Source organism: Salminus brasiliensis, chromosome 6 (assembly GCF_030463535.1).
Source record: "Salminus brasiliensis chromosome 6, fSalBra1.hap2, whole genome shotgun sequence".
Lineage (NCBI taxonomy): Eukaryota > Metazoa > Chordata > Actinopteri > Characiformes > Bryconidae > Salminus > Salminus brasiliensis.
Window position 1 is genome coordinate 40,162,065 of NC_132883.1, and position 23,725 is coordinate 40,185,789.

Genomic DNA, 23,725 nt, shown 5'->3' on the forward strand with positions numbered 1-23,725 from the left:
TCTGGAGAAGTGGTGTCCTCCTTGGCCTGCGTCCGTGGAACCCAGCAGTGTGCAGTGTCCGTTGAACTGTCTGCCTTGAGATGTCGCCACCAGCAGAGTCCAGATTCACCAGGATGGCCTTGGTGGTGATCCTTGGATTTTTCTTCACCTCTCTCACTATTCTCCTGGCCAGCACAGGTGTCACTTTTGGCTTCCGACCACATCTTCTGAGATTTTCCACAGTGCGGAACTTCTTGTATTTTTTAATAATACTTTGCACTGTAGCCACTGGAACTTGAAAACATTTTGATATGGCTTTATAGCCCTTTCCTGACTTGTGAGCGGCCACAATGCACAGCCGCAGGTCCTTAGTGAGCTCCTTTGTCTTAGCCATGACTGTCCACAAACCAACTGCAGAGAGCTGCTGTTTTTCTCCTGTTGAGTTGATTAAAACAGCTGTTCCCAATGAATCAGGGTAATTAGGATGCTTTAAAACAGCTTGGACTATTTGGAATGGTATAGAACTTTGGATTTTCCCATATACTGTGACAGTTTTCAAAGGGTATGAATAATTTTGGACATGCCACTTTTTGTTCAAATGTGTATAAAAGCTGAGAAATATTTTTTCCCACAATGATGCCTCTTGTACATCATCGTGTTATCTCCTGGGAGATGCCTGTGTCATTTCCAGGCAAAAATATAATTTGTGGTTAAATAAAAGTAAATTTAAGTCAAACTTTGCCAGGGGTATGAATACTTTCGGGCATGACTGTATATATATATATATATATATATATATATATACATATATATATATATATATATATATATATATATATATATACAGCTCTGCGAAAAATGAAGAGACCACCCTACATCATCAGTTTCTCTGGTGTGACTATTAACATCTGCACTGTATTTCATAAACCATGGACAACAAATCTCATAAATTCCAAATAAAAAATATTTGCTATTTAGAGCATTTATTTGCAGAAATGACAACTGCTCAGATAATGCAAATATATAATAATTATTATAATGCAAAGATGTTATTAATCAAATTTACAGTACTAATATAATATAACTAATAACTAATATAACTAATATTTGAACTTTGAGAGCATTTAAAAATCACTATGGTGAGATAACTCTCATGCTCTCATGTTTTGGCACTAGTCCACTAGTCTTTCACATTGCTGTTGGGTGTTGCCATACATGTAGAGATGCAAATTTAAGAAAAGAAATGAAGTGGTCTCTTCATTTTTTCCAGAGCTGTATATAGCTGTATATATATTGACAGAGAGAGAGAGAGAGAGAGAGAGAGAGAGAGAATACATTCAGCACACTGTTTATTTTCATGTTGGGCATCACATCGATTTGTACAGCATGTTAACGTTGGAATTTAGTACAAAGAGGATGAGGCTTATCAGAATGAGAGCCTCTTATCAAAGCCTGTCATCCCAGTGTTCATTATCACAGCTTGAAGTCCACAGTAAAAAGGTAAGTGAAGAGCTTTGCCTTTGTTGATATTCGGTTCTTAGCTCAGTTGGAAGTTCCAGCTCTGTAAAAACAGCATTTTCCAGATGTTCAGTCCATAAATTAGGACAACAAAAGGCAGTCGTCATCTACACAGATCCAGGGTTCTGCATTTTCCAGGTACAATCTTTAATATAAAGGTGCTTTCGAAGATGGCGTAGAAGATCCACGCTTGATTTCATGAAGGGCCTTTCAGTAAGTAGACTTAAGTAGATTTACCCCCCCCCCCCCCCCCCCCCCCACACACACGTTTATACCCATGACATCTTTCACCCTCTGTGAACTGGCAGTATTCCAGCTGAAGGATATGAGCTGTAAAGGGCTTAGGTAACTTAGCGTTAGCATTTGTTTGTTTACCAAAATACTGTCTGCCTTTCTCTGTGTGAATTACAAGTCGTCTGTGATCTGCTTTACAAATGATGGGTTCGAATTTTGGAGTGCTGCGCGTCTGGCGAGTCTCCCTCGTGTCGGGTGTGTAAAGATAGGAAGACTGTAGCTGCGTTCCAAGGCCTAGGCTGCAGCCTGGTTAGAGTGGACGGTCCTATGAAAGCTTCTTCTCAGTAGCCTATTGGTCACACAGATAGAACGGTCTAACCAGGCTGCTTTGTGGCGTCACCGGAAAGGTCCTGCCTCTTGCAGTTGCGGCAGGAAACTTCATTTTTTCACAGATTTTAATTATAATAATAAAATAATAAGCAAAATCTGCTCTGGGGGCTCTGCTCTTAGTTTCCCCACATTTTTACAGGGTTTTTTGTCACAGCAGAGAACTGTGGGTAACCAGCGGCCAGGAAGGGATGCATCATTTGCGTTCTCCAAGTGACTCTGAAAGTAGGCTGCATTTCTGGCCTCTACATGAAGGGTCCTTCAACTTGGAATTGCAGCCTACGCTTTGGAACACAGCTAACGTTGGGCGTCATCACATCTCCACTCCCTAAATCTGTGGTTTCAAATTAAAAGCCAGGAGTTTTAGAATTGCGATTTATGACATTTACTAAAATTCAGAAGCAGCAGAGGCAGTACCCCAATGCCATGTTTTGGATGAAGAAGAAAAGTAACTCTATGATCCTCCAGCCATGCTGTCCAACCTTATTTAAAAAGGTTCTCTCTGAATGTGCAGTTGCTTCCCGAGTTCTTACAGATGCTACAGCACATATTAAGGTTGTGAGGAGCATCATTACTGACTGGTTAACTAAAAAATGAATGAGGCCAAAGCCCCTCCGCCCTGCTTCTTCAAAGGTTTTGGGTGGGTGGGCTCACAGAGAGTGGGTCACAGTGCTAGTTTTGCCAACTTAGTAATTCAGTAGGCCATTTAACATAGCATTTGGTGATAGTCCTGTCCATGAGTTTCCCTGAATGCTGACCGTCCTCACTCCTTAACTCCCTCCACGTGGACTGAAGAGGGGTTGTGGGGTCTTGAACTGTCCTTCAAAACATAAGGGACAGATCCCTTCCAATACTCCCAAAAAGCTTCAAAACGGAACATTTTCAACCAAGGGTTTTAAACGCAAGCATCTGAAGTCTGGGACAGTGTAGCGACAGGGGAAAAAAGCAAATTCACAGTCGATTCTTTGAACAGACACGTTTCTATAGCGAAATCCGTAGATCTCCTTTTGAATATTTTATCTGTCGAGTTAGCAAGCGCTCCTCTACAACATGTTTCACAAACTTCTTCGGATATGAAGACCTGCCAACGTTCATTTCATGTTCCTAAGCTCGGAGATATCCGTCACCACAGGCATTACAGAATATTAAATCTGCAAGTGTTTTATGTGGAAATAGTCTTCAAAGTTAAGATTTCAAGGATAAAGACACTTCAGAAGAATTTTCCTAGTGTTTGTAGTGTCATTCTCGCTCGAAGAGTTCGCTTCTAAAGAAAATTGGAGAATAAACATTAGGGATCTTGTTGTCCTTACATGTCACCATCTCTTCAACAAGTATACAGGCCTTTGGGCAGGTCCTAGAGTTCCTTGAGTAACACAAGTGGGGTCCCAATACAAATCAAGCGAGTATCTACACTGAGTGACCAACCAGATCCATCCAAGGTTCATCCATGCATCCATCCAGACCACCTCTTAAGTTTGCATCAGCGTTCCTCCATTTCTGATGCCTCAATCAATGTCTTTAAGCCAAGCCTTTCCCTTGGTCATATCTCGCTGTTTCCTCCATCATCCCCACTCTGGGCCACTTCTGTCAGAGCACGACGCTGGCAGTGGCGCAGTTATTGGCAGGTATCCCGATGCCGATCCGTCGGTGGCACGTGAACATCTTCCGCAGTTCCGCTCGGAAGCGGTCATGCAGCCATGCGTACAGGAAAGGGTTGCAGCAGGACGAACTCATGGCACACAGATGGCACAGCAGCTGGATGAGCAGGAAATATCGCTTATCGATCAGGTTGATATCGATGTCGCGGAGGACATTGAAGACGCTGATGGGCAGCCAGCAGACAGCAAAAGCCGCCACCACCAGCGACACCAGCCGAAACGTTTTCCGCTTCCGGGCCCGCTGAGCTTCCGCCTGGCTCTGAGTACGGTGGCCCGGCACCACGCAGTTGCGAAGCTTGACGGAGATACACAAGTATGAGATGCAGAGAGCGGAGAGGGGGAGCACGTAGGTGATGAAGAGCGTGCTGTAGGCGTAGGCTAGCCGCTCATGTTCCTGCCCCATCCAGAACTCCTCGCAGATCGTGAAGCCTTCATCTTTGAACTCCACGTGGTAGGTGTGGGCCACTGCCGGAGCCACCAGGCCGCAGGAGAGGATCCAGATGCCCGACAGGAGGTAAGCACAGGCCAGCACGGAGATACGCTTCTTCAGAGGGTGGACCGTAGCGTAGTACCTAAGGGGCAGAAGGATAGGTGATTTTAAATAGGCCTACTATCACTGAAGGTGCTTGGTTAGTGCAAAGCTAATGTCTTTACCATGACCTGGAGCAGATGAACATGAACCTAATGGCACCGTGCCTAACACCAGGCATGGACTAGAGGGGTATAAGGCCCCCCAGCATTGAGCTGTGGAGCAGTGGAAGAACTGTGTCCTCTGAAATGATGGTTGGAGTTCCATCCAGTACTTTTGGGATGAGTTGGGAAGTTGGGGAGGATGAGGTGGGGTGGTGAACATCCAACACCCTAACCTTACTAAAGCTCTTGTCACTGAATGCAATCAAATCCTTACAGCAATGCTCCTCCAAAAGCCTCCAAGCTCATTAAGCCAGTGTCCCAATAGTTTTGTCTATAGGGACACTAGTTAGAAAATGCTCAGCTTCAAGGCATGGGAAGCCTTGGCAGGTCTTCCAGTGTCCGAGGAGACAGCATTGCATCACCAGCTTATTCACTGCTTGATTGAAATCAAGGGTATTAAAAAGAGTTGAAGAAGGCTTCCTACTAGATTTCAGAGCATTGCTGTGAGGATTTGATTGTATTCAGTGACAAGAGCGTTGGATGATCACCACCCCACCTCATCATCCCCAACTCTCCACCTCATCCCAAACGTATTGGAGAATTCCAGAGAACACAGTTCCACTGCTCCACAGCTCAATGCTGGGGGGCTTTGTACCCCTCAAGCCCAATGGGTTCATGTTTATCTGCTCCAGTAAAACCTATTATATTGTTTTTTCTTCAGGAACTAGACAAGCTGTGTGTTTGTGTACATTTGCAAATATGTACCAGCAATGTGTGTCCATAAATATTTGGACACACACTGTAGATGTTGCCGCTTTAACTTTCCTGACAGTCCTCTGCCCTGACTGACTACAATTACATTCATGAAAATGGATGAGAAGACTTTCAGAGCCGCATACTTATTACAGAGTGAACGCTGGAGGCTGTCCAGGTTTGCAAGTTCGGAAAGCCTTCCTGAATTGGTAGGTTATTTGCCTTGCCTGCAATTTTCTGAATTTGAATTGATACCATCACAAATCCACTACGCCAGACATAACGGGCATGTGCTGTCACGTTGACTGACTCACCTGTCCACCCCAATGGCGGTTAGCGTGAACACAGACACGTACACAGTCACTGGCTGAATAAGGAACACCAGATAGCACATGAATCTTCCAAACACCCATCCTCGAGGATTGAAGGCATAGGCCAAGGTAAAGGGCACGCAAGTGGCACACATCAGCATGTCTGAGAAGGCCAAGTTCCCGATGAAGAAATTAGTCACATTGTGCATCTTCCTGGTGTGGCAGATGACGTACATAAGCAAATAGTTCCCGAAAACTCCCACCAGCACAACCAGGGCATAACACGGGATGATGAGGGGTTTAAACGACTGGAGGAGCTCCACCCCAACGAACTGCGGACTTCGTTTCGTAGTGACGTTTGACGACTGTACCGCCACCTCGTATATCCGACCCACGCTGGAGTTCTCCGTGGTGATGTTACCCAGGCAACAAGGAGGTATGGGCTCGCCTGCCCATCCACTACCACTTCCCTCCATCACTGAAAGTTGGAGATCAGCCTCAATGCCCAAGAGCTGCAGAGAAGAGGAAGGAAAGAGACAAGTGTTTAGTTTGTAAATGAACACCCTCAGGACGCCCTGTGTCCTGTGTGCTGACAGATGGCCGTGGAAGGCCCAGACGAGAAACTGGAAAGCCAGATGACTCTGTCGTGGGTGGGTGATGTCTTCAAGTGCTAATGTCTGCATTTCACACTTAGAAGATCTATGAATTTTGGCAGCTTGTTGAAGTTCCGTTTAATTAAATGTATCCATCCTTGGCTCATGACTCTAAGGAAGCCTCATTGGTTAACAGAGTACATATGTTAGAACTGGTATAGTGAACCAAACTACACCAAACTACACCAATAAAAGCTCTTGGGAAAGACTCCTGACTCTGCATTCTCCTACCTTTGTAACACGTCAAATGTAAGTCAATCTGGATGACTGTGTCAGCCAAATGATGTGAATGTAAATGTAAACTTAGTCCATAGCTACAGTTATCTATCTATCTATCTATCTATCTATCTATCTATCTATCTATCTATCTATCTATCTGTTTGTCTGTCTCTCTGTCTATCTATCCTTCTACATGTCTATCTACCTATCTATCTATCTACATGGCTATCTGTCAAACTATCTACATATCTATCTATATATATCTATATATCTATCTGCCTCTGTACATGTCTGTCTATCTATCTATCTATCTATCTATCTATCTGTCTCTGCACATGTTTATCTACTTGTCTATCTATCTATCTATCTATCTATCTCTCTATGTATATATTATATACACTATTCAGTAACCAGTAAGCATTTGTAATGACAAAACTCAACAGTACTTCTTCAAGTTCTTCAGGCTGAACCTTGAGCAAAGCTGTCCAATATCAAGTCTCCCAAATCTCAAATCTCCCATAACGCTGCACAAGAATCCCATGCCACATTTTTCTCTGAATTAGGTTGTATAGCGCTCTCTGCTACACTCTGCGTGACCCATAATGAACGTCAGCACGAATTTTCAAGTTGAGTCATCGCTGTGCGCACTACAGTATTTGTTTTTTGCAATTTTCTTTATAATGCAAATGAACTTTTCATTTTCGGCGGTGCTATTATGGCGTGAGTAAATGACTCAAGAGGTGAAGTAAAAAATGCTCTCCAGGCCCTCGGGAAACAACCACGTGCAAATGCACATAGTTCTTTTTTCTTTTTCGGTTAGTAATTCCTGTTATGTTTGTTATGGGTAGTAAAGCATTAACAAGACTGCAGCGAGAGTCTGTTTGCTCATATAGCTAGTGTGTTTTATCCTGTTGTAACTGCCTGATCAAATCATGTCTTTTGTAAACGCAGAGCCGATTCTCAGTTTGGCCTAATAAGCAATCATAGAAACTCATTTCTGGTTCTGAGTGAAAGACTGTTATTCGCTCTCGCTATCGAGGGTGCTGTCAAGTTCTTCTGATGGACATGGTACTGTTTCAAGTTGGGACTCAGTATTGCACTGAAGCTGAACCCAATCTGCTTCATAGGACCTGAGATAGGGCCCAATGTACTGATCCAATGCGCCAGGTGCAAATTGGGCGTATTCTGGCTGTGTGTTATGTACAAAACTGCCACATGAGGCCAAGGCATGCAGTTTATGATCCGTGTGTATATTAGTGACATATCATCGCTGTCACTCAAAAACCTTGAATTTCCAAAATTCCAAGTGCATCATCAGCTTTTGATACATGTACAGAACACAGCTCCACTGCTCCACAGCCCAATGCTGGGGGGCTTTAAACACCTGACATTAGGCAGCATGGTGCCAGTAGGTTCATAATAAGTCCTATTCTATTGGCAGGACTTCAGGACTACAGGGCCCAGAAAAACTGTGCATGTACACATCTGTGTCAGAAACAGGTGCAACTTAAAGCAGGGGTGTCCACAAACATTTGGACACATAGTGTACGTGCACTTCTGATGTTTTCCAAAACGTATCTGAAGCCTGACCATAGACCATGACTAGGAAAAACCACAGCATGTTGTTTTCGCTCATTGTTCGCAATGCTGCTTCTCCTCCACTATATCTGCTTGATGCTCTGTGGGTTATGACATGATAATGGAGCTATTTGAGGTTCTCTTAAAACACACCTGTCAATCAGAGCAGAAGTACAAGGAGAAAAAAAACAACAGCAATACAGCATTTTCATTAATGACCAGATTTACTATGGTACAAAATACATAACTTAAATGTTCTGTGGTTCTGTAACAACTGATTCTCAGGAACTGGAGAAGGATCCATGTGCAAGTTAAAAGTCCAAAGGGCAAAGTTGTGGGCAGAAAAAGGGTCCACAAACCAAAATGCAGGCCAAACACCAAAGGGCAAAGAATGAGTGCAACTAAGAGGCTTGAGCAGATTAGACTGATTAGACTGGGGATGAGGATCAGGTGGCAGTAATTGTGCTTGTCAGGGTTTCACTTTACTTGGATGGTCCATTATATATGCCTTATAGCTCATTCAACTATCACTCAAAAACTGAATTCTAAGTTGAATGTTGAACTATATAAAGAATTGTTGAACCTTAACCCTAACCTTAACCTAAACCTTGAATCTAACCCCCTTACCCTAACTACATAAAAGGGTAATAATAGGGTCAGGGTTAGGGTTAAAAGCGGATTACAATCAATAGACAGTCATTTACATTTAACTTGTTAGATGAGCATCTACAAATGACCATCAAGTGATACCATTCATTTCCATTAATATCATACATTTAGCTACAGTGATTGCAATTGGGGTGTGCCAAAGGCCGCAGTTAGAAGGAAGCTGAAGCTGAATTTGCAGGTGTATTTAAGCATACGGTCATACGGGTCTACTAGCAGTGGCAGAAATCCCAGTGTACCGGAGGTTCTCGTCTGAATTGTGGCCGAAAGTTTAAGCGGTGTCATAGTTTGTGAATGAAAATTGCTGTGCTTCCAAGCAAAACTTGCTTGTGGAAGTCAACGCAGGTCCTTCACCACCAATTTCTGAAAGAATACTCTGCGGAGAACAGCATACCTTGAACATATGGAGACGTGAAGCACGCAAGAGGCCTTCTACAGGAAACTGGGATTTTTCTGCTTGTAGCTCCATATGACCGTACGCTTCCATACACCTGCAAATTCAGCTACCTCCTTCCCACTTTGGCCAAATGCAATCACTCTATTTTGCCAATCTGTACCATCTGCTTTGTGACCCATTTACCACACATCCAATAAGACTCAATCTATGAATCCTAATAAATACTCCACAGGTATTTATAGCCCGATCGTCCTTGTGCTACGACATCCACAGGAGCCTGAAGTTACTACCACCTTAAACACGCAAAGTGACTAATCCTTTGCCCAGGGAGCTCATGATGGCACTCATTCTGCCCCCTGAAAAAGAACAGTTCAAAGTCCAGAGCGGCCATGACGTTCATGTCCATCCGTGTCCAATCTTCCGCCTACACCTTTAACAGACCTCTCTTCAATAGCTATTCTATGTGTTCTATGTATTCTAGTCTCTTTCCAACTATAAAGCAGTGCTGAAACTGTGTCACTCTCGGGATTGGCCGAAGGCTTGCTCTTCTATTACACACCATGCCTCTCCATCACCTGTCCACATAATGTGTGCTCTGAAAGCCCAGCTCAAATACCCAGTGCTTGAGCATATTCAGTATCTGACAGGCTGGCCTTGAGCTTGTCCTATTCAAGACTCGAAATAGGTGCCTGTCGGCTTTGGCCACAAAGCCTCTTTTCTTCTTCTTCGTTTTTTTTCACTTCCTCCCGTTCTGGAAATCTGAACATGTTCCTGCCTCAAGGGTAGGGAGCGTGGATGGCTGTGGACAACATCAAAAGACACCCAATCTTAGAGATACACTTAACATGCCACCTTTAGAGGACTATATTTTGGTGTAGGGGGGCGGGGGTGTGGGGCTGGGGGGGACCTAACCTTTAGTTGTTATTTGCAGTGAGACACTTCAAAGGCCTTGTCATGCTCAGCTTGCAGGCCCACATTTCCTCCGAGTTTTTTGTGCGACTGTGAGGTTTCAAAAGAGGCAATTCCCCTTGGCCATTCAGTAAGTAAGTCATTGTCTAGTCTGGACTTCAAGGCAACTGCGCTGTCGGACACTTAATCCGCTCTTTTCTATGGCGGACGAGATTCCTCAAAAGTCTTATTTATTTTCAAATCCAACGGCTGATTTCATGTCTCAAACTACCACTTATGCTTTGAGATGAACCGTAAACTCTGGAGTCTAGTTTGGCTTTTCTGTGGTCTATGTATGAAGCCAGACCCCCTGGAGGTTCTGGAGGTGCGTGTGGCGTTTGTTCAACACAGAACTGGACTGATAAGCGGGGTTATATAAGGGGCTTGAGGGCCAGGAGGAGGAGTTTGGGGCGTGGTCCATCTGCCAAAATTCAGTTATGCCGAATTAATATTAATATTAATCTGATAATGATAATCCCTTATCCAGACTTAAAATAACTGCTATATATGGATCTATAATAGGCAGTATTTCCTCTAGGACTCCTCATAAGCTCAGTGTGAATGGGTGGCTGCTGTAATCTATGCCCTGCCCACTTACACTGAACTTATGAGGAGTGTTTCACACCCAATGGCTCCACTAAAGGGAAAATACTACAAGCTATTAAAAATAAAACAGGCTCCATGCAAGGCTACCTGTTAGAGAGGGCCTACTTTTGCATGGGAACACTTTCCTATTAGTATGTTGTGGTGGATGAAGTGCATTCATGACCTGTTGCTGGTGTGTTGTGGTTGGTTAAGCGTAGTAACAGAGAAAAAGCCTTTTTGACTGTCATTTGTATTAGTCAGGGCTGGTGTTGATGGTGTAAACCGGCCCCCACTGACAATAAGATGCTGGTGTCAGTCGGTTTCCCAGAAGGAACCAGAGGTAATACACTATGTGAATACATCCGGAACGGGAATGCCTTTGTCTGTGTGAAAAGAAGACAGGGCAGAAGTTACAGCATACGCTTCCATGCTTTCTTAAACTTACATACTGCTGAGCAGCCAAATTGAAAGCCTAGAAGACCCTATATAAATGCTAATACCTGCATTAAAATGCACACAGAGCACCCGCCATGAAATTAACATGACATGCTCTAATGAACATGTGTGTTTTCTTTCCCATTCTTTTATGCACTGTCGGCTTAATGCACTGCAGTATCAACACAGACCCGTTTTCCAGCGGATGTCTTCCCGCTCTATCAGTCAGCACTGGCTCTGCATACCGTCTATTTTTTTTTTTTTTCAAGGCCTGTTAGGACATACCTTGACTATAATTCCAGACGTTTGCCCTCCTCCATTAACTCCAGTGGAATTACTTGCTGAATACAGAGCAGAATCCGGGCGACCCTGAGGGAAACTTGGAGGGAGAGGAGATAAGCCAGCAGGGCTTTCGTTGTGGGGAGCAGCAGGTTATTTCGGAAGGAGGCAGGGTGGGCAGCTGTGACAAGCCTGAAAGCTTTCCTGACCTGAAAGCATACATCCACGTACAGTAGCATGCAAGTTTGCAAAGCTTTGGGCACGTCTGGTTAAAAAATCTGTGGGTGTAAAAAGCTAAACAAGTAGCTTGATCACCAAATGACCCTAAAATAACCAAAAAAAAAAGGGAAAAAGCCTGAAGCAAAAGTTTGGGCGTCCTGCAGGGCAAGTACAGTAACACCCTTTTTGGCAAGTCTGTAAGCTTGAAAACCCTTTCAGCCTTCAGTTTTGGGGAATTTTTGATCCTTTTTAGTTTTTGAATTTTTTCTAGTCTAGCTTTAGTCTTGAGGTCTATCCACAGATTTTTGAAGATGTTTAGGTCAAGCGACTGTGTGGGGATCGTGGCAGACCCTTTGGCTTCTTTCTGTGAAATCCTGCACCACTTGTTCTTCATACATAGCTTTGATCATTGCAGCAAACAGGTCTTTGAAAGGGGTTTTCTATGATTTGTGCAGGTGTCGCTGCACAGTAGAATAGTGCACCACAACTCCAGAGTCTGCCAGATCGTCCTAAAGGTCAGTCAAATGGGGTCTTAATTTGTCGTCCCAGAAATTCTACAAGCAGTTCTCTTGGAATGTTACTTCGGTTTTCCAAAGCTCAGCTTGACCTCCTTCATTCCTGTTTACTTCCATTTCGTAATTACAGACATTACAAACTGAGAAAACAGCTAGCTGAAACGCTCTGCTATCTTCTTATGGTCTTCTCCTGCTTTGTGAGCATTAGGCAGCTGCTTAAAGAAGCCCATGGCTGCTGATTGTTGGGACAGGGTTTGAGGAGTCAGAGTATTTTATAAAGCTTTGTATTTTGGGTCACCTTGCCTTTCCTAACAAGCTTACTAAGATCTGAGAGTTCACATCTTTTTGCAATATGGGATACCACAGCAACCACCTAGCAACACCACAGCAACCATTTTGAAACGTAGCTACTCCATAGCAAGCACCTGGGATACCATAGCAGCTATATAGCAACCACCTAGCCACCACCAAACAACCCCATAGCAACTACCTGAAAAGGAGATGGAAAAAGGTGGGATGGCTGTTTATAAATGGGGGGATGTCATTGCTTCTGTCTTTTATGTCCCTGAAGGCATAGCATCCTCTTACACCCTCCCTCAAATCAAACCCTCTAAACACACAGACACACACACACACACACACACACAGTTGCGGAGACTGTTCCCGGTAGCTGAGAGCAATAACAAGCTGTCCATTGTAGCTGTGGTGGCGTTTGTAAGTCATTGTAGCCTTTGAACAGAGGATGTAATGAGGGGTGAAACGGCTGGAGCTTTCATTTTACCAAGTGAGAGAAAAAACACTGCTTCTCCATCCAGCACAACCGAGGGGTAAAATCCTCGTCATATTAGTAATACATGCAGTAAAATGTATGTTAAACCGAATTCCTGAGGTAAAAAAAGTGAGGCATTGTGAGTTTTTTCATTTGAACTCATGCATTGCTCATGCCTAAAATGCAGCCAATTACTACAGTACTATACACAGTATTGTACACCAGTGTTATAGCTGGATTACTACCAGTTACCACAATATACAACAGTGTTATAGCTGGATTATTGCTTCTTACTTCAGAAGACACAAATGTTATGGCTGGATTACTAAGGTTAATTACAGTATACACCAGTGTTTCAGATGGATTACTACTGTTATTGCTAGATTTCCACAGTACTGCAGCCTACACAAGTGTAATAGCTGTATTACTACAGTTATAGCACAATTACCACAGTTCTACAGTATACACATGTGTTCTAGCTGGATTACTACAGTATACCACAGTATACACCAGTGTTTCAGATGGATTACTACTATTATAGCTAGATTACCACAGTACTACAGTACACGCAAGTGTTATAGTGGGATTACTACCGGTTACCACAGTTTACCACAGTATACACCAGTGTTTTACCTGGATTACTACAGTTTACCACAATATACACAAGTGTTTCAGATGGATTACTACAGTTATAGCTGGATTACTACAGTTTACCACAGTATACACCAGTGTTTTAGCTGGATTACTACAGTTTACCCCAGTATACACCAGTGTTATAGCTGGATTACTACAGTTTACCACAATATACACCAGTGTTATAGCTGGATTACTACAGTTTACCACAATATACACCAGTGTTATAGCTGGATTACTACAGTTTACTACAGTATACACCAGTGTTTCAGATGGATTACTACAGTTATAGCTGGATTACTACAGTTTACCACAGTATACACCAGTGTTTTAGCTGGATTACTACAGTTTACCCCAGTATACACCAGTGTTTTAGCTGGATTACTACAGTTTACCCCAGTATACACCAGTGTTATAGCTGGATTACTACAGTTTACCACAGTATACACCAGTGTTTTAGCTGGATTACTACAGTTTACCCCAGTATACACCAGTGTTTTAGCTGGATTACTACAGTTTACCCCAGTATACACCAGTGTTATAGCTGGATTACTACAGTTTACCACAGTATACACAAGTGTTTCAGATGGATTACTACAGTTATAGCTAGATTACCACAGTACTACAGCATTTACCAGTGTTATAGCGGGATTACTACAGTTTACCACAGTATACACCAGTGTTTTAGCTGGATTACTACAGTTTACCACAGTATACACCAGTGTTTTAGCTGGATTACTACAGTTTACCCCAGTATACACCAGTGTTTTAGCTGGATTACTACAGTTTACCACAGTATACACCAGTGTTCTAGCTGGATTACTACAGTTTACTACCGTATACACCAGTGTTTCAGATGGATTACTACAGTTATAGCTAGATTACCACAGTACTACAGTATACACCAGTGTTCTAGCTGGGTTAGTGCTGTACTACAGGTATATTTTATGAATAATAAAATGTTATAGATTATCATAAATGTGACAGTAATTTAATAGCTCCCTACAGTGTGTCCGCAGCTCTCTTTCAGAGGTTTTCAGCAGAGTGCTCACCTTTTCTGAAGATCCAGTCCTGTTAACTGAGGGAAAACGAAGCTCAGCTCAGTCTGTGGGAGCTGCTGCTACATCGCGTGCAGGTCGCGAGCAGGAGACTGTCAGTGAAACTTCTGCTGGAGCGTGAGGCGGGGAAATGCAGGAAGGAGGAGCCAAAGCAAAGCAAAGCAAAGCAAAGCTCAGAGAAGCAGAGGACAGGTGGTTCCGAACAAAGCACAGTCAAGATAATGACAGCATTAAAGGCACAGAGTGCCTGGGGTGGTCCCCACTGCTGAGCTGCTCTGAGGTCTTCATCCACTGCCCAGCTTGGAGGAGACTCTCACTAATGCAGTAACCACTGTGCTGAATGTGTTCTGGGCAGCACCTTTGACTCCACTAAACTTTCCTGCAGGTTCTTGGCGGTCATGTGAGGGTTTTGCTTTGCCTGTCTTATCAGCGTAAGAGCAGTTATCCCAGAGAGTTGTCTCTGTCTTCTACCTACCAAGCTTCAGATGCCATATGGATGTCTATAATCCAACAATGTGTGTTTCAATGAAGTTTAGCACATTGTAGCACAATGTGGGCTACCTGAGTAGTAGCACTGAGGTCCAGTAGAGTTTCTAGTGTAAGTTGGACCGTTTCAATGAAGCAGGCAAGTGGTGAGTGTTGTTTGTGGTGGGAAACGCTGAAGCTCAGTTTCAACTAGCACCTAAAGCTAAATATACACCAGTGTTCTAGCTGGATTACTACCGTTATAGCTGGATTACCACAGTACTGCAGCACACACCAGTGTTCTAGCTGGATTACTACCGTTTACCACAGTATACACCAGTGTTTCAGATGGATTACTGCCATTATAGCTAGATTACCACAGTACTGCAGCACACACCAGTGATCTAGCTGGATTACTACCGTTTACCACAGTATCCACCAGTGTTCTAGCTGGATTACTACCGTTTACCACAGTATACACCAGTGTTCTAGCTGGATTACTACCGTTTACCACAGTATACACCAGTGTTTCAGATGGATTACTACCGTTTACCACAGTATACACCAATGTTATAGCTGGATTACTACCATTATAGCTAGATTACCACAGTACTGCAGCACACACCAGTGTTCTAGCTGGATTACTACCGTTTACCACAGTATGCACCAGTGTTTTAGCTGGATTACTACCGTTTACCACAGTATGCACCAGTGTTATAGCTGGATTTCTACCGTTTACCACAGCATACACCAGTGTTTCAGATGGATTACTACAGTTAAGAGGGTATAGCTCACCTTGGCCTCCACAGTTCCCCTGAACTGACAGTGCCTTGTGTACAACGATTGCTTTCATTTGCAGATCCTAAGTTGCTTGGAGGAGTCCCATGGTTGCTGAATATTAGTACAAGGTTTGAAGAGTGATTTTGGATTCAGCTCACAGTTTCTTACAGTTGGTGATATGTCTTAGGTCTGCTTTGCTAATTAAGGTTTGAGCTGTTGCAGCACTAAGGGGGTCTAAAGCTTTGCATAGGCCACATTTCTTATTTTATAAAGGACATGGATAATGTCAGTTCCAAACTGCTTGCAATTGATACTGTCTATGTGTTCATGCATGCAGAAATCCTTTAGACTTCCCAAGCAGAAAGGAGTTTGAGAAAACCCAAGTTAAATCACAAGTAGATAAATCCAGTCACAGTCCTGAAAAGCTTCATAGCCCAGAGGCTAATTACAATTGACCGGAGAAAGTCAAGGCAACCATGGGGGACTAATTATCAGCACTAATCGTTAAACCTCTTTCTTAACCTATTAGTCAGTCACACCTTTCTGCGGCTATTTGCTGGTGAACGTCATGGGCGTTGCTTTGTGGCAGGTTTTCTGTCAGAAATGACACAGTGTACAGCCAGAAATAACACTGTACATCTTAAATTAACTTAAATTAACCTCAAATCTGTGTTCACTCTGCTTTCAGTGGCCGGAAATCTGCTATGATGCTGAGACTCTTTAAGGTCAACAAAATGAATCAGTGTCCACTTCAGAAATGACGGTGTGCCAGGAAAAGCATGCTTGCTGGTTCATTAGTGCATGTTTATTGTCTTACGAGAGCTCTGGTGAGGTGAAGACTCGTGTTTGAGCTGTCAGGCAGGTTAGGTGGTTAGGCTGTATAATGCACTGTTGAATAATTCATGTTCAGCTAAATCATGTTTGAATGAAGGAAATTCACTGAGCAGACAGCTTCCAGGATATGGCCAGGTGCCCCCATCTGAGACGCTAGTCCTGGAGAGCCACAGCACGGTTTAGCATTCCGCTACGTTTAGCGGTTGATTTTGGTGCATCAAGCTGTAACAAATATTAAGTAGCTTTTACAAATATTTTTAGACGTGTAAAAACATAATTGGAATAATCTATAACCCCCAGTGTGACCACCTGCTGTCAGAAGCCCACAAGCTGTGCTGACTTGGCTTGGGCTTGCATGTTCAGCCAATGGAGACCAACTTGGTGTTAGAGAACTAAAAACACACTCATGAAGAAGAGCTAAATTATTAAGAGTTAATAATCTAAGGGTCTGTAATGTGGAGCCACACTTCAGCTTCACACTCTCATAAAGCTAACTGACATATTAGCTTCATAGTACTTACTGAATTAACTTATTCATAGTTCGTACCTGAATATATAACTTCAGTTTTTAATTTCTAGTACTTACTGAATTAGTTACGGTTTATCATATTTTAATTTGTTACAGTGAATAATTTCGTAGTAGTAATACACTGAGAGAATTCTAGTAAAGATTTTTGCTATCTGGAATAGTATTCGCTGATTGCTGTAGTGTTTCATGTTGTTGCTATTCAGATTCAGGATTTGGTCCGTTATTGTACGTTAAGTGGACCAGACTTTTTTCTGCATCCAGACCGAATACTTTTTGCTATCTGGGTACTGAAAGTCAGTAAATAATTTGTAGTAGTTACTCAATAATTTATAGTAGTTACTGAATATTTTATCATAGTTACTGATTATATTTGTAGTAGATTCTGAATAATTTTTTATAGTTACTGAACAATTTGTCATAGTAACTGTGTAATTTGTAGTCGATACTGAATAATCTGTTGTAGTTACTGAATAGTAGTCACTCAATAATTAATAGTAGTTACAGAATAATTTGTCATAGTTACTGAATAATTTGTAGCAGTTACTAGCTTTTTATAGTTACTAAATATTTTTGTAGTAGATACTTCATAATTTTTTAGTTACTTAATAATTTGTGGTAGTTATTGAATAATTTGTCGTAGTTACATAATAATTTTAAATAGTCACTCATAATTTATAGTAGTTACTGAATAATTTGTCATAAATAGTGAATAATTTATCCTAGTTACTGAATAATATGTAGTACATACTGAGTAATTTGTCATAGTTAATAATTTGTAATACTTACTGAACATTATGTAGAAGTTACTGTGTAATTTGAAGTAGTTACTGGATAATTTTAGTAGTACTAGTTACTGAAAGATTTATGGTACTTACTGAATAATTTAAGTTGTTAATGATTCATAGTATTTGTAGTAGTTACTAAATTCTTTGAAGTAGTTACTCAACAATTCCTAGTAGTTATTGAATACATTGTTACTGAAAAACTGATACGGAATGACAATAAATAAATCATTGTGGACACTGAATACTGAAAAACATTAATGTTAGATATGAATACTGCAGTTGTTAAACTACAAAGTTAGGTACTGATTTGACATTATCATCAAACTTTTTAAAAACATTTTATAATTATAGCTGTCTGTAGCAACACAGAAAAGAAATGGACATTTTAGACAGCTCTACTTAAAAGGCTATTAAAATTTGATGGTAGAAACTCTAGAAAAACAGGGTCCTATAATACATTTGCATTTGTATGCACAAAACTCTCCTGGGCAAGTGGGGTTTTTGCATTCCCAGCACATTGTAACATATAAGGGTAATTATCTGTGTTCATTTTCTCAATGTCCTTCACCACCACAGACTTTACTCTCGGTTATTGGGGGCAAGATGAGTAGCTGAGCGAGCAATTAACATTGGGTATCCTTCCTCAACTGTGGCCTGGTTTCCAAGGTAACGTGACAAATACTGTTGGTATTGCATTCACAAGAGACTGGATTTGTAAAACCAAACAAAGCTTTATTAACATATGTATGCAGAGGTTTACACACCGACAAAACACACGTGGGTTAAATGGTCATGGTTTAATATTTAGAATATAAGAGTGGCTTGTGGCTGGACTACTAGGACTAGGACTAGTCCTCTGCGGTTGCTTCTGTACACTTTGGCAAAAATGAAAAAATAGAACCAACACATCACTACATCTATAAACTATACCCATTTACCTCCTGCCATGGTGCCACAGGCTAGCGCAGAGGGACACCAGGTAGCTGAACATCACCACATAAGCTGATTATCACATCTGTATTTATAACCCTCTGCATCAGTGGCAATTACAGCCATCAGGTTGAGGTGGTTGAGCACAGCAGGGATTTCCAGCAGTTGCATGTCTGATACTGAAAAATGTGTAGACTTTACTGGATAAGTCCTAGTAGTTCCTGGTAGTTTATAGGAGTTACTGTTTGTGGTGTTGATGGGTTTTGAAGTCATGATGTCCTGTCTTTAGACAAGCAGGCAGTTGGCTAGTAAGCACCACGCCCTGGAGGCTGAAATGGGCTAAGAGAAATATGGTTGCCTTGTCTTGTCAGAACTGTTTTTTAATGAGGTAATTGTAACAAGTGTAATTTCACAGCTCTAGAGTGGCCCTACGGTCTAACTGCCCGTTTACATACAAGTGTAATGAGATCATGGGTCACGTCAACCGTGCACCGGGCGTGTCAATGCGTCTTTGCTATGGTAACGGCGGGAAAAGTACGCCTTGTATGACTCAAAACCTGTGATAGACATGTACCAGGTCTCTTAATTAATCATGGGTGTGTTTTGGGCATAATGTGCAGTAATAAACCAATCAGCGTGTCACTTGCCATTCCCTTTAAGAGCCAGGGGTGGTCTGACTTTCAGCTATTTCAATGGTGCAAAGCAGGGGTATTCGTCCGTGTTGGGAACACGTCTGTGTTGATGATTCACTGCCAAGACAGCAATGAACAACAGTCTGACTGTTGACTTCTGCCCAGGTTGTTGTCAGTCAGTGGAGCTCCTGTGTTTTCCGCTGCCAAGATACACAGCAACACGCCAGAAATTTACATGAACACACCTCATTTCGAGACCACCACGCCCATCAGCGTAGACATGTTCGTAAACACCATTGCTATTTCAATGACGCAGGCGGAAGGCGTGAACACAGACTGTTGGCGGGGTGTAAGATAGGGTCCCATAAGTTCCAGTCTGAGGACATCATGCGATCTAACCTACAGATGGAAATAAAGAATAAACTAATACACAGTAAAAATGTGTGTGAGGAGAACTTTTGACTAAACTAAGTTCTAAGCTTCAGAGTTAACTCAAAAACACAAGTTGAGCTGAGGTCTAGAGACACCATCTGGCTAAGATACTGCGCTAAGCATTTAGGAGCAGTGGAGGAACCGCAGAGGTTTGTAGAGGTACGTCTTTAACCATCTGGCCTTAGGAGAAACTGCAAAATCTCAGCGAGGATTTATGCCAAGGTGACTGCGGTGGGGTTTTCTTCATAAAGCTTCTCTGCTGGTTTAAAAAAGGAATCAATTTCGAGTCATATACTCTGGGATTAGCCATTGATTTTACACCCCGCCTCCCACAGTGATTTAAAGCCAGAAGGGATGGGTGTCCGGAGGTGGCAGCCTTTGGGAGAGTTGCATGCACAGTGTGTAGGGGACTGATCAAGTAACTTGAAGTCTAGGGATCAATAACCACTCATGAGACATTTCAATGGTTTCAGGCCGGGGCACTCACATTCAGAACATATGCATGCGTGTAGTATATTCTCAATGACAATATGCATTATTCACATAATGCATGTAAACATACAGCAGGTGTATGTATATATATATATATATATTATTCATACAGTACGTGCACACAAACATTTGCACTCTGTGGAGACTGAAGGGTGGACTGTTCCTCTCTGGTCACAGGAGATTATGTGCCGCAGTAAACCAACAGGGACCCTCATTCAGATGAGATGACGGGCTTTCACAGCAACACTGACTAATAAGGCTGGAAAGGGTCTCAATGAAGGGGGGCTTAGATTTTGCCGCATAAAGGAACAGTTTGATGAAAAATCAAATTAGCATGATTCATCACTGACCTCAGAAGTGATACAGCAGTCAAGACATGTGCAAACCCACTGATATCTAATGTGTGCTTCTTTAGGTTGGAACAGGAAATGCTAGGCTAACGTTGCTAACAAACGCTGGACTGTCACAAATCTCATCTCGAGCAGTGGATATTAATGAACATGTTTCAGGTGGTTGCCATCACAGTTGCTATGGCATTTCAGGTGTTGATAAGTGGGTTCTATAGTGTTGCTAAGGTGGCTTAGTGTGGCTTAGTGGTTGCTTCGGTGGGTACAATGGTACTTCAGGTGGTTTCAAAGGCGTCTCAGGTGGTAGCTACATTACTTCAGGTGGATGCTAAGGTATTATAATGTAGATGCTGTGGTGTTGCTGAGGTATTTTTTTTTTATTTCAGGTGGCTGCTAAAGTGTTACTAGGTAGGTGCTATGCTGTTGCTAGGGAGATTCTTTTTGGCTCCCAGAGATGTTGCTATGGCATTTCAGGTGGTTGATCAGATGTTGCTAAGTAGGTGCTATGGTGATTCTAAGTTATTTCTTAGTGGTTTCCAAGATTTGTAGCTATGGTATTTCAGGCGGTTGATCAGGTGTTGCTAAGTAGGTGCTATAGTGTTTTTTTGTTTTTGGTTGCTATAGTGTCTTAGGTGTTCCAAGTGGTTTCTGTGGTACTGCACGTGGATATGATGATATTCCAGGTGGTTGCTATGGTATTTCTAGTTACTAGTCTATGTTTATTATTGTAGCATTAGAGGGATGCACAAACCTGAACCCATTCATTCCAAAGGGGAAAAAAGTCTATGTAGGATTTGTTGCTATATGGAAACCAAGCTTAGAAATCAGAAAGCTGTACAAGCTCCAATCACATAATCAGACCGAACAATCTGGAGTTGGAATGATGGTGTCGACATCAAGAAAACTGCTGGACGAAAACTACAGATCATATACATTTATGCACAAGGACACGTCACACAAAGAACTCTCTCGCTCCTTTTCACACATCCACCCACACACCCACCGGGTCAAAACCAACAGAGACAGCTGTGAATAAATATTCATTTCTTATCCAGCAAAATCTGATAAACAAAGAAGAAACCCACAGGAACGTTACTGTGAGCTTGTTTGTTTGGTTGTTTATGTTGGAATGGGCTTCACTGCTTCAGAGTGCCAAAAACCTACTGCAAGAAATCTCGGCCTTTTCTCCCAGCTGGAAGTTCACTTGTTTTTGTCTTTATGTCGGGAGCCGCCAAGATCTTGCGTTTCTTTTAAGCTCTTAGGTTTCTGTTGAGTACATTTTGAATAAGGTGAATAGTTGAATAATGAGAGTTCAGCACACAGGAGTGAATTGTTTTTTTTACTGAAAAGCAAAACTCACGTAAAAACAGAGAACAGAGAAAGCCTTTTAAGGCTTAAATGCAACAGCTGCTTCAGGAGAATACAGAAGCAAGGCTAAAAAGCTAAAAGCTAATGCTAGAGGACTGGGTGAAGCACTGATCGGAAAAGGGCTGAATGGAGGATGCTACGGGAAGTCATGTAAAAGCTGGGGGAGCACCAAATGGAGAAGCTGTTGGAACGAGCAGGTGCTAGGCAGGAGCTAGGCTAAAAGCTGAACCTAGAAGTGTGACACGGGCTTGGCGAACTAGGCCCTCGTGGAAGTAAAACGAAGGATCTTTAATGATCAGAGGTCGACCCACAACAACAGGTAGAGATACGGTCCAGGTTAAAACCAGCAGGGCAATCAGATACATGGAATAGACAAAAGAAGAGTCAAAATTTCAAGCAAGGGTCAAAACCATAGGTGAGATAGATCATACAAACAAAGCAAAAGGGCTAGACAACAACGAGAAATCCAGAGATGGAAAATAGGTCAGGTACACGGCAGACAAAACAGAAGAAAAGCGCTCTGTATGCATACGATAAGCGATAGCAATACTTCGCTAAGTAAACGGAGAGTCTTTAAATACTAACAGAGAGACACAAACAGGGAAACGTAGTCCGGAGTGTGACAAGCAGACCATACTACAGTACAATCTCACACACCATGCTGACTGGACGCTAACAGAATAGTAAGCCTAGCCTGTAAGACTGGATGGGAATTACATTAATAATATTGTTCTTGCTACAGCGCTACAGCAAAGCTAGGCTAGCCAATGTGGCTCCTGTGAGCTGTGACCGGTGCCATATAACCAGCCAATCAGAGCAGAGCAGATTCCTGCATAAAAGGAAATTCAGCGTGTTTCATTATGAGGTAAAGTAACAGGGTTGGAACTAGGCTTGTAAAACCAGGTCTGAGATTGGGACACGAGCTCTAGTGAGGTCGGGATGATCACCACCCCACCTTATCCTCAACTTTCTTACTCGTTTCATACATATTGGATGGGGCACCAATGAAAAACAATGCGTCACAGCTCTGGGAATAGTTTAGGCCTTAGGTGGACAATGGGTCTTCCGGGCCCTATGTCTTTCCCCTCAAGGTGTGTATACGTACCGTGAATCACACAAGTTGCTTAATCTGTCTTATGTTTTCTGGGTGCAACAGCATTATAGGCCCATTTCCTAAGAAACCCGTCTTTTTCAGGGTCTGATTCATTGCCTACATATTCGGTTCCCCTCTTTACATGTATTATCCTCATCATATTTGTAAAAGCACAAAGGCTCGACGAGGCAAATGTAAAACGAATGCAGACTAGCCCATTGAAGCTCGCGCCTGGCACTAATGCAGCATCTCCGCTCGCAAATACCATCCGTCTGACCTTTCAATTATAAACAATGCTAAATGAATATCTAACCTTTGCAGCCGGTGACTGAGGCATGTTTGAGGTCCGGCTTGGGGAAGGGAGAGATGAATGGCTCCTGTCTCCTCGGGGGAGCTTTCTCTCCTAGATTAATCAGGTCAAGAGATCTGAGCAGTGCTTACTTCCCTATGAGTCAAGCACACACGTAGCTACTGTACACCCTGGAAGCCTCTGAGAGCATCCAGCATTGATCTGATTTGCTGCTCAGGGAGGTGTTATCAGCCTTGGCTTTGCACTCTTGATTCTGAGAATGACTTTGGAACAAACCCAACAGATTCCTTCCTTATTTGTT

At 42.5% G+C, this 23,725-nt stretch overlaps 1 protein-coding gene across 2 annotated transcripts; it reads right to left on the reverse strand.

The window, feature by feature from the left end:
- Positions 1 to 1,757: 1,757 nt before the first annotated feature.
- On the reverse strand, positions 1,758 to 23,601 carry prlhr2a (prolactin releasing hormone receptor 2a). Of its 2 annotated transcripts, none has more exons than XM_072681091.1 (3): positions 23,428 to 23,601; positions 5,477 to 5,985; positions 1,758 to 4,348 (listed from the first exon to the last, which is right to left on the reverse strand). In XM_072681091.1, the coding sequence occupies exons 1-3, from the start codon at positions 23,449 to 23,451 to the stop codon at positions 3,706 to 3,708; spliced, it is 1,176 nt and encodes a 391-aa protein (XP_072537192.1). In that variant the 5' UTR covers positions 23,452 to 23,601; the 3' UTR covers positions 1,758 to 3,705. The 2 variants fall into 2 exon arrangements, with proteins under 2 accessions (XP_072537192.1, XP_072537194.1); XM_072681093.1 differs by lacking the exon at positions 23,428 to 23,601 and adding an exon at positions 14,422 to 14,509.
- Between the last annotated feature and the right edge of the window lie 124 nt (positions 23,602 to 23,725).